General features: G+C 40.6%; 1 protein-coding gene across 1 annotated transcript; it reads left to right on the forward strand.

Annotated features, from left to right (window-relative positions):
- Positions 1-9,734: 9,734 nt before the first annotated feature.
- On the forward strand, positions 9,735-13,960 carry DDIT4L (DNA damage inducible transcript 4 like). Its single transcript, XM_083366905.1, has 3 exons — positions 9,735-9,869; positions 10,431-10,560; positions 12,009-13,960. Exons 2-3 carry the CDS (start codon positions 10,470-10,472, stop codon positions 12,491-12,493), a joined length of 576 nt encoding a protein of 191 aa, XP_083223031.1. The 5' UTR covers positions 9,735-9,869; positions 10,431-10,469; the 3' UTR covers positions 12,494-13,960.
- Positions 13,961-14,161: the final 201 nt, after the last annotated feature.

Consider the following 14,161-nt stretch of genomic DNA (forward strand, 5'->3'; position numbering starts at 1 on the left):
TATCTTAAGCCTATCTTCTGGAGTATTGGCTATTCCTGCCAACTTGGTGTCATCTGCAAATTTGATGAGTTTCCCATCTATCCCCTCATCCAAATCGTTGATGAAGATGTTGAAGAGCACTGGGCTCAGAACAGAGCCCTGGGGCACGCCACTACACACTTCCTTCCATGTAGATGCAGTTCCATTGAGGACCACACGCTGAGTACGGCCTGTCAGCCAGCTACGAATCCATCTGGTGGTGATGCTATCTAACCCACATTTTTCTATCTTATCAAGTAGTAGGTTGTGATCTACTTTATCAAATGCCTTACTGAAGTCCAAGTAAATTATATCCACAGCATTCCTCTGGTCCACTAGTTTTGTCACTTGGTCAAAGAATGCAATAAGGTTTGTCTGGCATGATCTGTTATTGACAAACCCATGTTGGCTTTTAGTGATAACTTTGTTTGCATCAAGGTGTTCGCTGATTTGTTGCTTATCTTTTCCAGAATCTTCCCAGGTATTGAGGTCAGGCTGATAGGTCTGTAGTTTCCTGGATCTATTTTTTCCCCACTAGAATTTGGTGGGAGAAACAAATTAAAATAAGGACTGTAACAGGATCTATGATAAGGCAACCAAAATGATTGGATAGAAAAGAAATATTATATTGATTATTATTTTAGGGCTATTGGGAAAAATATATATTTAATTGTTATCTATCAAAACAATAAAAATTGCTTAACTCAATGTTTGCAAAAGAGGATATTTTGGGAAAAGAGGAAATCAACTAAAACTATTATGTGGATTATGGATTATAGAAATCAATTGTTAGTGATTGTTTTACAAATGTAACCCAGACAACACTCTTCATTAATTATTAAGTGATTTATGTTTTTTTAAATCAATAAAATATATAAAGAACAATTAATCAGTGGAATGATTTGCCTCCAGAAGTTGTGGGTACTCCAACAGTAGAGGTTTCTAAAAAGAGATTGAACAACCATTTGTCTCAAACTGTACAGGATTTCCTGCCTGAGCCGGGGGTTGGACTTAGAAGACCTCCAAGGTCCCTTCCAACTGTTATTCTGGCAGCATTGGAGTCCATACAATATTTAATCATAGATGGATGAACTGAACGAGTTCATATATTGTGCTAAATCCTAAACTTTGAGTAACAAGGAAGAGTCCTGAGTTTGTGCTAAACCAAAGCTAAATAGAACACATCAAGACTTAGTGTAATATGTAAGTACACCTATTGGTTTCACTGCTGGATAACTCTTTCCAAGATCAACATCCTTAAAATTACCATTCCTTAGTTCTTAGTTGCCGCAACAGCAAGCAAATCTGTTATATCCTTCGTGTAACAACTGCTCAAATCTGTTTCTTCTGCAGACTTAATATATCCAACTCTTTAAATACTAAAATTGGATTGGTTAACTTATTCTTCTCTGGATATACTTACCAATTTCTTTCAAAAAAATTTGACCTGCACTTAGTCCCACAATTGTGATCTGTCTCACAATAGGGTAAAACTATTGGTTATACTGATCTGCTTACTATGTTTCCCCCAACCCTTAGCTCAGGCTGAGCTCTGCAGCAAAAAAAAAGTACACTGCCAAAAATTGCATGATTGCAGCAGTATTTTTTTTTAAAAAAAAATCCCATAATTATTTTTTTAAAAAAAATTCCTTTGAAGAAGGATGCTTGTTTTCTGGAATTTAATTCCAGCATTACCAACCCAGATGTATCTGAGTTTTCATTAAAAGCACATTCTTTTCATCTTGCCAATCCAACTGTACATAATAAAGGCAGTGGCATGGAGTGCAAGGCAGTGACATGGATTGTCATTGTTTCAACTTTGTGCAGGATAGTTGATAGGTACAATAAATCTTAGTCCATCAGGCTAAGAATCAATCACATCATTTCCATTCTCTTGGAGTTGTTTGTCCTGTTTTTCAAAGCACCTGAAGGCCAAACAAGGAATAATGGATGGAAACTGATCAAGGAGAGGTTCAACCTAGAAATAAGGAAAAATTTTCTGACAGTGAGAACAATTAACTAATGGAACAGCTTGCTTTCAGAAGTCGTGGGAGCTTCATTACTGGAGGCTTTCAAGAAAAAGACTGGACTGACATCTGTCAGAAATGGTGTAGGCTCTCCTGCTTGGATGGGGGGGGTTGGATTAAATGACCTACAAGTCCCTTCCAACTATTCTATTCTACTCTGCTCTGCTCTACTCTGCTCTGCTCTACTCTACTCTACTCTACTCTACTCTACCCTACCCTACCCTATCCTATTTCTTCTGTCAGGAACCCTGGGAAAACCATTGAAGGAATCAGCCAACAATATATTTTGAAGGGGGGGGAAAGTCCGCCAACACCAAATCTTCTTTTACTACTTGCTATTAAACAAAACAATTATAATAGCATCTCATTTCAGCTTGTCAAGGAAAAAGGATTTGATTATGAGAATTACTGGGCAATCTCCCAGGGTGCAGATGTTTTCAGTTCTACTCACTGCAAGCCATTGTTATGGTTCATCACAAAGTCAAACAGATATTTAAGAGTGGATTTGGCATTTTTGCCCACCTATCGAGACTTTCCCAAGAACCTGGGATAGACAGATGTTGTAATATCAAAAGTATTGTTTTAGATACACACTGTGAAATCACAGCTTCCAATTCTTTAGCTGGTATTGGCCTTCGCATGTATCAAGTTCTTCCCAAGAACCTAGGATGTTGTAATGTATTGGCGAGTATATATATATGGATCCAAACAGTGCAGCCGTTTGTAACTGACAGATGGAGTTTGTCATGAGCCAATTTTTGTAAGTGCTTTCCAAGATTTTTTGGTACAGCACCCAGTGTGACAATAACTACTGGTATCACCACAACCGGTTTATGCCATAATCTTTTAACTTAGAATTATTATGATTCATCACAGTCACTCATGTATTTAGACTGGACTTGAGGGGTTTTTAAATGTAGCAAAGAAAGAGAGCAAGGCAAGTGGGATTCTTAATTAGAACAGTTTGGATATTTACCTGGTGACTGCACACAACTCAACAATCCAGCACTACTAAGGGGCAAAAAGGATGCCTTCATGGCTCGTTGATGGTTCTTCTGAATATATACTTAAAGAAGCCTGTTCTTCCTGAATTGGGAGTGGGCAAAAATACCCAGGTCTGAGTCATGAAGGTAACAACCAACACCTTGAATTGCACCTGGAAACAGGCTATCTAGTGTAGATGTCAAAGTAGAGGTGTTATATGGGCAAACCAAGACATGTCTGTAACTTTGAGCTGCAACTTCCAAGTGGTCTTCAAGGCCAGTCCCACATAGAATGTTGGAAGATGAGTTATGCTAGATTAAAGTTTACATGCACTAGACATACACACAAAAGAAAATCCAGTTACAAAGGAGTGAATAATCTGTTATAAATGGTGATTCATAAACAACCAGAGAAATCTCATTACTGTATTAAAGTACAAGTGCCTGCAGCTAAGCTTTATTGAATTTGTGATAATTACTTCTTCCATATGTTCAGGTTCTTAAAAAACACTGGTTGATACACTGGCAAAAACATCTTTGATTAGACTGAAATGGATTGCCTAATCTATAATTCAGCATATTATAGGACTCTAGCCATTAGTATGTTTGTGCGAATTAAGACATTAGCTTAAATCATAAGATGTTAATTTGGGCATAACATTGTTTGTGAACTTAACTGTATTGTGTAACCTAAATTTAAGGGCTTAAAATCTTTAGCTTTTGCACAGAAAATACCAAGTATCTTGCAAAGATTTAGGATTTAAACTGGTAGCCTGACATAGGAACTCAAAGAAAGGGGGATGAAAAAAATATCTCTGTTGATGACTTTTCTGAATCTGAGCACTTCTGCAGCAGTATTTCGCACTTCAAGATCACCTTCCAATGTAACTGACACCATGTTGTTGACTGTGTTTGGAAGCACATTGATCTATTTCTGAATTTTGTGGACAGTCTATTTTGTCATGAGTGGAAGTCTTGCCTTGTCCTGGCTCCTGGACGTGAGCCAGCCATTGCTAAAGGTGTAGTGTTCTGTTCCTGGCGCTTCTCCTCTTACATACACTGGTTGGAACATTTCTCTTTCTCCTAATACACTTGTCACAGTAACCTGCAACCATGGCCGGCGCTATGGGGACAGTATTTATTTGCAAAATTGACATTTCATTTTCACAACTCTCAACGGCTTTTGAATGTAGCAAAGAAAAGGGAGCAAAGCAGGTGGGAGGCCTTTAGAATATTTGTTTACTTTTCTTATAATTAAGGGCCCTCCCTTACACATTGTTCCTTACAGCATCTTTTCAGAGTTTCTTTGCCAACCCCTAGACAAATGTATGGAAAAATATGTTGTGAAGAACACAAAAGAATGACACGATACTTCCTTCAGTCTTTGTAAGATGTATGGGGTATCATTTTTATTCCACGAGGGTTGGTAGAGTAAGAAGTGGGAATTTAATTGGATTATATTCCATGTATTCCCCCTGCTTTTGGAAGGGAAGAAAGTAAGAACTGATTGAATCAAGAAGCAAGAACAGTCAGCTCCAAACTCCTTTCTCAGGGATTGGTAGATGGAATATTCCTCTTCCACTGGGACATCCGAAATCTTCATTACTACTTCATTCACTTTGCTACAAAGAAAAAAAGGCATGAAATGCCACTGAAAAATAGCAATTATTGTCAACTTTAATTGACAAGAACCCGTGAGGCTCTCAAGAGTTCTTTCTCATTATCTGTCATCTGTTGTTTTTTTATGTTAATTCAATTCCACAACTTCATGGTCGCATTCACATGATTTATTTAACCAATTCAGTGTCAGTTCCAATTTGTCACGTGAAACCAAAGTCTTATCACGTATGAGTTAGCCAATATAATACACGTCCTCCAGGTTAATTTTTGGGCAAGTTTCCTTATCTGGGTAAGTTGTCTCATCACGGAACCCAGAAGAGATTACAGATAGTCCTCAACTTACTACCACAATTGAGCCCAACATTTATGTTTGTTAAGTGAGTTTTGTCCCATTTTACGATTTTTCTCGCCACATTTAATTAAGTGAATCACTACAGTTCTTAAATTAGTAACACTGTTTGTCACGACGTCCTCTGAGAAGAATCACAAGCACTCCAAAGGTACGGGTGACCAGGTTTATTTCTCACACAAACCGCGGTAAAGTCAGCGTTGAGGCATCCAGCCTCAACGCTCTTTTATCGTGCAGCTACAACCTAACCCCACCCCTTCAAAGCAAACCGGCATCCGCCCGCCTCCCCATAAAAGCCCCACCCATCACCCTGCACAGCCACCACCCACTGTGTGCGTTGCTGCGGCCCGCCGGGCCCTCTCCCAGGTAAGGCCTGTCCTTCTGCCTCCATGCGCTTCCCTGCCCGTCCCGATGTTGCTACTGTGCTCTCCCGCCCTGCACGCCCACACGAACGCCCAGCCGGAAGGAGAGGCAGCGTGGGCATGGCCATCCCCCCGTCCATGGCTGCCCTTGGCAGGTCAGTTCCTCCGGCCGCTCCTCCATTGTCCTTTACTTGTCCCAGATCCGGCTGCTCCTGTGGCCCAGCAGGGCGCTGGCGTTGCTCCCAGGAACCGGGCGCGGGTGCAGGCTGTGGCTCCGGGCCCAGCCGCCGGGGGTCGGCCGGTGCAGGCGTGCCCACCGGCTGACCGATGGGTGTCCGGAGCCGTCCTCATCAGTGGGGTGAGAGCGCGCCCATCAGCCGCCTGGTTGTGAGCGTGCCAGCCAGTTGCGAGGCGGAGACCTGGCGCTGCGCACGTAGGCCAGGCGAGGCTGTGCCCATCAGCTGGTCGGCGGGAGCCCGATGCCGCGTCTTCAGGGTGTTTGCGGCTGGCGATTCCGGCTGGCTGCTCCGGCGCGGCGTGGCCACCGGGACCCAACGCGGCCAGCATGGATGTCTGCTGGCCGGTAGCGAGTTGCTGCGGTCCGGGAGTGCAGGTGAGCGCAGGAGACGGCAGTCTGCTGGGGGAGGGAGGGGCCGCTTCCCCGCGCCGGCAAAGAGCGCGGCGGAGACGGTGTCGAGGCCTGGGTGCTTGGCAAGCCGGCGGGGCTTGACACTGTTGTTAAGTGAATCTGGTTTCCCCATTGACTCTGCTTGTCAAAGGTTGCAAAAGAGGATCACATAACCCTGGGACATTGCAACCATCATAAATGTGAGTCAGTTGTCAAGCATCCGAATGCAAATCATGTGACCATGGGGAATGTTGCAATGGTCATAACTGTGAAAAATGGTCATAAGTCACTTTTTTCAGTGCAGTTGTAATAGCAATGGTTAATGCTCATCTGTACTGACATTTTCCTTTCAATTCTGTAAACTCTGTAGAGAATGCTACTAAGAGCTACAATTTGTCAGTCTTCACAGATTTTTAAAATTATTTTTTCTTGAACTCAAACCACAAAACTGGTTGGGTCCTATCCAAGAGGACAGTTACTGGCGTCCTTCCTCATCTACTGTAGATTTATACAAATGATTCGTCTGGGGGAGAGAGCAGATCCAGGTAGTCATTTTACACAACTAAAACCAAGATTATATACTAGTATTATAAGCCAACATATGGAAGTTTGGGGAGATACTGGGACTTTGGGAATTTGGAAGCCCTATGGAAATGGTTTGGACTGCATCCATCAATGATAAATTTAGTGACAATAGTTCAGAGATTTGCAACTTCAACTCTTGTGCTTTTGTTCAGGTCTCCCAATCTGGTTCTTTCCCAATGGTTGGACTAAAACTCCCAGATTCCCAGCAACATGGGCAATGTTTAACTGGGAATTATTTATCTGGAAATTAACAGGGAATTATGGGAAATGCAGGCATCTAGAAAAAAATATAGCCTCTTTGATTGGACTCATACTTCTCCCTAGTCAATTGAATTTACCATAAGAACAATTAACCTAGCCACTATTTTCCAAATCAATTCAGTTTTGAATATTTGCTGAACTGACAGCTTATGTCTACTGTATATAGTACAGCAACGTAAATGCATGAGGTTGGTCTGTCAATGCAAGATTAATGCAACATGTTAATGCAACATGTTAATTTATCAAAGAAAGTCCAACCTAGACCTAAGGAGAAATTTCCTGACAATGAGAACAATTAATCATTGGAACAGCTAGCCTTCAGAAGGTCCAACGCTCTAGAGCTCAATCTCTAGAGGTTTTTAAAAAAGAGATTGGACAGCAATTTGTCTACAATGGTGTGGGCTTTCCTACAGGGAGCTGGATTAGAAAACTTCCAATATCCCTTCCACGTCTGTTATTCTGTGTTGTGTATGTTGAGCCAACACTAAACAACACATGCTATTATTTATAATGATGATGATGGGCAAGCAGCAGCTCTTGTTATTTTTCCATGTGCAAAAAAGCCCGCACACCAATTGATTACGTTCAATTATTTCCTTCCCCCCCACACTAAACAGGTTAGGGATACCAATCAATGGTTGACAAGTGCCTTTGCAAATATGTAGCCAGTCCATAATCACAACAAAAATAACACACCTAGCAATTACATCCACAGCAGGACATGAGATTTTAACACTTGTGGTAGAAGAGAAAAGGAACAAGAGCTGGTGGCAACTAGAAGAACTTTTGCATACCTTCATTTTGTGCATCTTCTCCTGAAACTGGAGACACTTTCCAAGGCCAATCCTGCCTTGGTTAGCTCCAATGTATTCCTGCAATGTGATCTAATGTTCTGCTATGGAAGAACATCCAAGTATACCTTGATACACCCATGTGGCACCTTTGCTCTGCAAACTGTACTGATTGTCAGTGTGCTTCCAGGTGTAATTCAAGATGCTGGTTGTCACCTATAAAAGCCTTCAAGGTAAGCAAGATAACGATCATATAAAAGCTATTTGAGTCTGAAGCAGACATGTAATTTGAGAAAACATCTCAGACTTGACCTCTTAGTTCTCTAGAAAATAAAGGGAGAGAATGGGGAGATTAAAGATTTTTAATATTGTAAGTGGTATTAGCATGCCTAACTTTGGTTTCCTTGTCTGATCTACTGTACCTCTAGTGGGGGGGGGGTGTTTCTGTTGCATGCACCTGGGTTTTAGAATTGTGCAAAGCTTTAAAACATGACTGTTTTCCTAGGTATGGGAATCAAGAGTTTAACTGAACCCAGGCGACTGAGATGCCATTTGAGACAACTGTTGTCCTCTTTTGTCTTTTTACATGTTTATTATTCTAAGTAGTTGAATCTGAGTTTTTAATGCTATATTAGTGACCCGGTCACTGTTGTGAGATAAGCAGGATTACAAGTTGATGAAAGAAAATAAATAAGTCAGCTTATAAATAAACCAGAGTGAAGATGTTTCTCTAACATAATTTTTCTCAATCAGCAGTTTTGAAGCAGTGCAGATGGGCTAAAACACAACTTTTTAATTTAATTTAATTTAATTGGGTTTTAGTTTAACTTCAGGGACTGTAATTTAATTACCGTAATAGTTTTAGCTGATTTTAATTTTGTATGCTATGTATTTTAATTTTCCCTGTAAACAGCCCTGAGTCCTACGGGAATAGGGCGGTATATAAATTTAAATAATAAATAAACTTCTCCAGGACATTTGACACAGCAGCATGTGCACTTTCTGCTCACACAGCAAGTTCAGATCTGGGAGAAGCCACTGGATCCGCCGCCCCCCCCCCCCGCCGCCTTTAACAGTCTGGTTTTAAGCACACTGCTAGTAGAACTACTCTAAGGACATACAAGACTGAAGTTTTACTTTGCTGCCACTTTGGTTATAATTAGAGAGTAGATCTGGTGGCAAACGCCAAAATGCCACCTAGAAAAGTGATGTGATCACTTCTGGAACGCAGGATATATGCCAGGTTGAACAATCCTTGCAACTGGCATTGTTCAAAATTTCCCTCGGCTTTTCTTCCAGCTCAAAACCCGAAACGGCGCACCTTGAAAATCGGCTGTTGTCAGCAGCAATCGCTTTCATTCTGTGGAGTCCTCGATGCTCTAACCGACTTTGACCGTTTGCTTGCAGACGTTTCGCTACCAGAGCAGGTAACGTCTGCAAACAGATAACCAAGCTCAGAGAAACCCCAAGGAGCGTGTCCACAGTCCCAACCAACCCTGAACTACAGGCACTCTCTTCGGTTGGCTTAATTTATGCTTTGTGTTCAGCTGCGATTAACCCTCCATCCACCCTTACTAAATCATTCTCTTCTTTCCCACCCCCCACCCCCGTATGGACCCGCCCCTCTCCCTTTCTGACCCCAGAGGTTTACCGCTTCGGGACCTGGAGCCCGTGAATCCAGGAGCCCTGCGGCCGCCCACCTAAACTTCCCCAGCCATTTCAAGGACGCGGTAAAAGAGGAAAAAAAAAACAGCTCCAAGCGCAGCGCGCGGGTCAAAACGCTCCGGCAGAAGTGAATCAGGTGACTGCAATGCTTCTTTCCCCAACCTCTCTGGTTCTTCTGCCGCTCCCGTTATCCAACCAAGTCACGGCTCAGCCCCCTCCGCCCTCGGGCTTCTCTTCCATCAGATTCAAATCCCTCGTTCTGCGGGCTACTGCCCGCCCCTAAAAGAGCAGCGACCAATGAGAAGAGGGCTGGACTGCCAAATCGGGGGGGGGGGTGGCCACCAGGACCTTGGCGAATGGGGCGGGGCTTCGCGGTGGCGGAGGGAGAGCGGGCGGGTTTACGGTCTATAAATGTCTAAGCTGGCATTTAAAAAGGACGGGAGGTTCATTGGTGGTTATAAAGTTCGTATCTATAATTTCTCTCTCTCTCTCTTTCTTTTCCTTTCTCTATTCAATAAGTGCTTTCTGATGACACTGCAGTCCCTGTCCTAACAAAGTTTCCCTACTTTACTTTTCGCAGGTAAGAGCTGTGCTGGAGATTGTACGAATAAACGAATGCTTAACTGGAATAACCATTTTCCATTTCCTTTTAAGGTGTTTTTTTTTATCTGTATTTAAACTCAAAGACTCGTTAGAATGTTCTTTGTTCTAATGAACCTTTAAAATGTGTTTGTGAATGGACTTAAAACAGTATTTCCCTTGACACAAGATTCAGGGGGTGTAATTCATTTACCAAGGAGTAGCCCTCATAAAAGCTGGTGGAATTTACTCCTAGGAGATGTCTGTGGCTGAACAGGTGTCAGCCACTAGTTGACCCTGGTTGATCTTGAAAAAGCAGTATTTGCTCTGGATATTTTTTTTCCTTGGGGAGGTGGGTGAAAGACTGCCAGGTAATTTAGGAGCTTTTTGGATAGATTGGGGATTTGAAAAACATGTTATAATTGAGCATGTCGATTTCCTTGCCAAGAAAGTTACAGGGTTGGCTTAGATCTCTGGACATGGCCCTTATTTTCCTTCATAGTGTTCACCTGCCTTATCTTCTAACAATCTCTCAGTCAATTGGATTTGCTTCCTCACACAGTAGTCAGAATTGTAAGGTGCACCACGGACTTGATGGTGAATGCACTTCTTCAGAATGGTTGCAACCAACAGCTTAAATAATAAAAATTCTGAACTGATACAGCAGCGATTTCAGCAGGCATTCTTCTCTGGTAAGTAAGATAGGATGACTGGGATTGTGGCCACGTGTGAACAGGAAGCAATCCAGATTCTAGTAAACTAGAAGTGCTCCATCTGATACCATGAGGCCACATTTAGCCTCTGAAGACTTTCAAACATCATTGACAAATAATGCTTTTTAATAAAATACAATGTTAAATTTTCATCTGGGTGCACCCACTACTTTGGAAAGTCCTATATCTTGGTGCCATGGAAGCACCAATGTGCCCTTGGCCCAGGATTGCTATATACAGTATTATTCTGTGTAGCCTAGTACTATATTTTGTGGAGACAGTTTTGAATATTTTCTCTAATGCAGTATTTGTAGCTACCCATCTTTTGTAGACAGAAAAACAAAAGCACACAGTGGAGCTTGGCTTAAAAGTTATCTTCAAAATTTCATACACTTTTTGGATAGAGTAAATTTAAACAGCCTAATATTGAAATTTGTACTTGATTCATGGATTAAGAGGTTGAGGTATAACATTTACACTTTCTACCCAACTTAGAAGTCTCAGCATAGTTTATCAACATGATTTGCATCATAAAAATAATGGAGAATAAACAGCCCAAACTTGTATTAGGCTACAAATATAAATATTTTCAAGTTTTGCTGAAAGAAGGAATAGGCAGTGCTAAGCCTTAGCATTTCAGAAGCATATTGATGTACTCCAGAATTTTTAATCTTAATTAGGAACTGGACAGATATTGTAGATTTGACGCTTCATTGGCACGCAAGCCAGCTGGAGGATCACAACCTAGCTATTTAAATATAATTCCATTATAAATAATGACAACTTTTTGTTTTCTATAAGAATATAGTCTTTTTAAAAAAAAATGGCAGCAATAATTAGTTAACAAAGTTAACAAAATGTAAGTAAATTGAATGCATTACTAGTTTCTGCAAAACTGAAGCTTAAAGCATATGTAGCAAGACCTAAAGATGTTTGCTTAGAATTAACCATTAAGACATGAGCTCACTGATGTTTCTCTGAAGTGTGAACAATGTGTGAGAACTGCTTCATTTTCTCTATCAATTTCAATTGAGGGATGCATCTATGTCCAGGACACTCTTAATTTAGCAAAGTAAACAAGTTGATTCTTTTTTGGCATGCAGTGTGGAACAACTTGACTCTGTTCTTCACAGCCTGCCAAAATTGTAATCTTTAGAAAAACATAGTTGGATCTCCTATTTTTTATGAGTCTATTGTGCTGTGTGTGTATTTTTTTTCCACATTTTCTGTTCCATCTGGCAAGTTGTCTGTCCTTTCTAGTGGCATTCTGGCTTTAGTCTGATGACCCACAGCTGTTTGTAATGGTGTGTTTATGTGTATGATACTCGCAGTGAAATTAAATATAATTGTTGGATGCTAGAAGTGATGGGTGGCTAGTTTCTTGATAGTAGGGAGAATCTGTTCTAATTTTCACTTTTCTTTTGCAGACTTTGACTATTGGGATTTTGCAGTTCCTGAACCCAACTTTAATGAGATGGTGTTTGAGGAACAAACATGCCAGAATCTAATTAGAATGCTGGAGAACTGCCTCTCTAAATCAAAACAGACTAGACTGCATTGCTCAAGGGTTTTAGTCCCTGAGAAACTAACTCGGAGGATTGCTCAAGATGTCTTGCGTCTCTCTTCTACGGAGCCTTGTGGCTTGCGGGGCTGCATTATTCATGTCAACTTGGAAACTGGAAATGTATGTAAAAGGCTGGATAAGATTGTTTGTGACCCCAGTGTCATTCCTACTTTTGAACTGACACTGGTGTTCAAGCAAGACGATTGTTCATGGCCTAGCTTCAGGAGTTTATTCCCCAGAGTTTGTTTTACTTCTAGCTATAAACAGACTCTGATCTTGAGCTCTGGGTTTCGTCTAATTAAGAAAAAATTATATTCCTTGATTGGGACAGTGGTTGAAGAATGCTGAAAAGTGTATTAGTTAAAGAGAACTGAGCTTAAATCCTTTAGAATTAGGAGGGATATTTGCACAATACCCATCGATAGTCTCAAAACTATTTGGTGCTATGTAAAATAAGGAGTGCAGCTCCTTGATACTTGAAACATTCCTTAGTTAGCAAAGATATGGCAAGGCCAATAGCCACCCTGATTGCTACTTATTGCTAGCAGTTGAACTAAATGGTTTGGCATTCTTTGATATTTATTTTTAATGTTTTATTTTAAGATTTACATTGTTTTTAATCCAAATTGCTCATAAGCTTTCAAGAAACAAATTGGTCTCTAGAACTAAATAGATCAAAGAGGCAAGAATGATGCTTCCAAAATGCTTCTCATAGCTGCATTGGTAGTATCAAATAAAAGAGACATGACATAAGATACTTATGAGAACTTTTGAAGCTATTGTTGCTTTTTCTTCAAGGTCATCTTCTTAACTAACAACCTTGTCATAATTCCTCTATAACATTCAGAAGCCTTACCCAGGCTTCCTGCAACCTGGTGTCTTCTGGATGTATTGCCTCTACAGCTATCGGCACGCCTACCCAGCATGGCCAAAGGCTAGAAATTTTAGTCTTAACATATTTGTAAGGAGTGCCAGCTTGAAGAAAGTCATCTTACCTGGCATAATTGACTTGCCTTCTATGCTAAAAGATTTGCAGGAAGCAAGCTTACCCAAATAATCATTGCATTAGAGTTCTGCCCTCAGTTTTATACAGTAATACTGAAGTCTACAAAACAGTTCATGTACATTTGGCACTGAACAGTTTGTGTTGCTTTGTATTCAATTTATTAGCATATTTATTGTCGTGATATATTTTAAATAGTGTGGCCAATTTGGGAGGTGAAAGTAGTCTGGATTTTTTTTCCAAGAGAGAGAAAAACATGTAGTCTAATGCAGGTGTTTTGGGGAAGGGAAGCCTCTTAAGTTGCAGAAGACTATGAATTACAGTTAGCTTACTTTAAGCTTGAAAGTTGTGCACTTCTGTCTGCCAGTCAACTGAGATTATGTCTTGGCTTTTATAAACTAGTGTTTCATTTTCTGGGTTATAGCCCATCTACAGCATGGATTCAAGATTAGGAGACCTTCTTTAGCAGATTTAGAAGACAGACAGAGACATGCGAGGAGCAATAAAAATGAGAGCTGTGACAGCAAAAATCTGCTTTTGTAACATTAGAAGTGCAGAGTTTTAAAGTTTCTGATGTTATTATCACCACTTCATAAATTTGTACATATGTTCTGAATTGCACTGATTCAGGCTTCCTTGTTGCAGATTTAGGAAATGTTTTTTCTTACTACTATCTTAATATTGTTCTGAAATGTGATACTTATGTAAGTCCATCTATAAATAAAGAAATGTATTTTAATTCCCAGCACTCAGGTTAGCACTGAAAGCATAATGATACCGTATCTGGTACTTTTCATAAAAGCATCATATAAATGCAGCAATACTTTTCTGTGGAATGCAGTAGATTACATATGAGGCAATTTTCACATAAATAAGTAGTGAGTCATTCATCCATTAGTACCTAATCCTGTATGTAAAGTGTTTGACTATGGTCAGTACAAAAATCCCATTGACAAATTATAGAAAACTTCTTTGAAGAACAGAACTATTAGAATGACTTTAAAGTATGTTGT

Source organism: Vipera ursinii (genome assembly GCF_947247035.1).
Source record: "Vipera ursinii genome assembly, chromosome: 7".
Lineage (NCBI taxonomy): Eukaryota > Metazoa > Chordata > Lepidosauria > Squamata > Viperidae > Vipera > Vipera ursinii.

What these genes read in the sequence shown, in the direction of transcription:
- DDIT4L (XM_083366905.1), top strand. Translation starts at nt 10,470, where the DNA reads ATGCACTTCTTCAGAATGGTTGCAACCAACAGCTTAAATAATAAAAAT. An exon ending in TCAGCAGGCATTCTTCTCTG is followed by an intron (nt 10,561 to 12,008) that starts GTAAGTAAGATA and finishes TTTCTTTTGCAG; the next exon opens with ACTTTGACTATTGGGATTTT.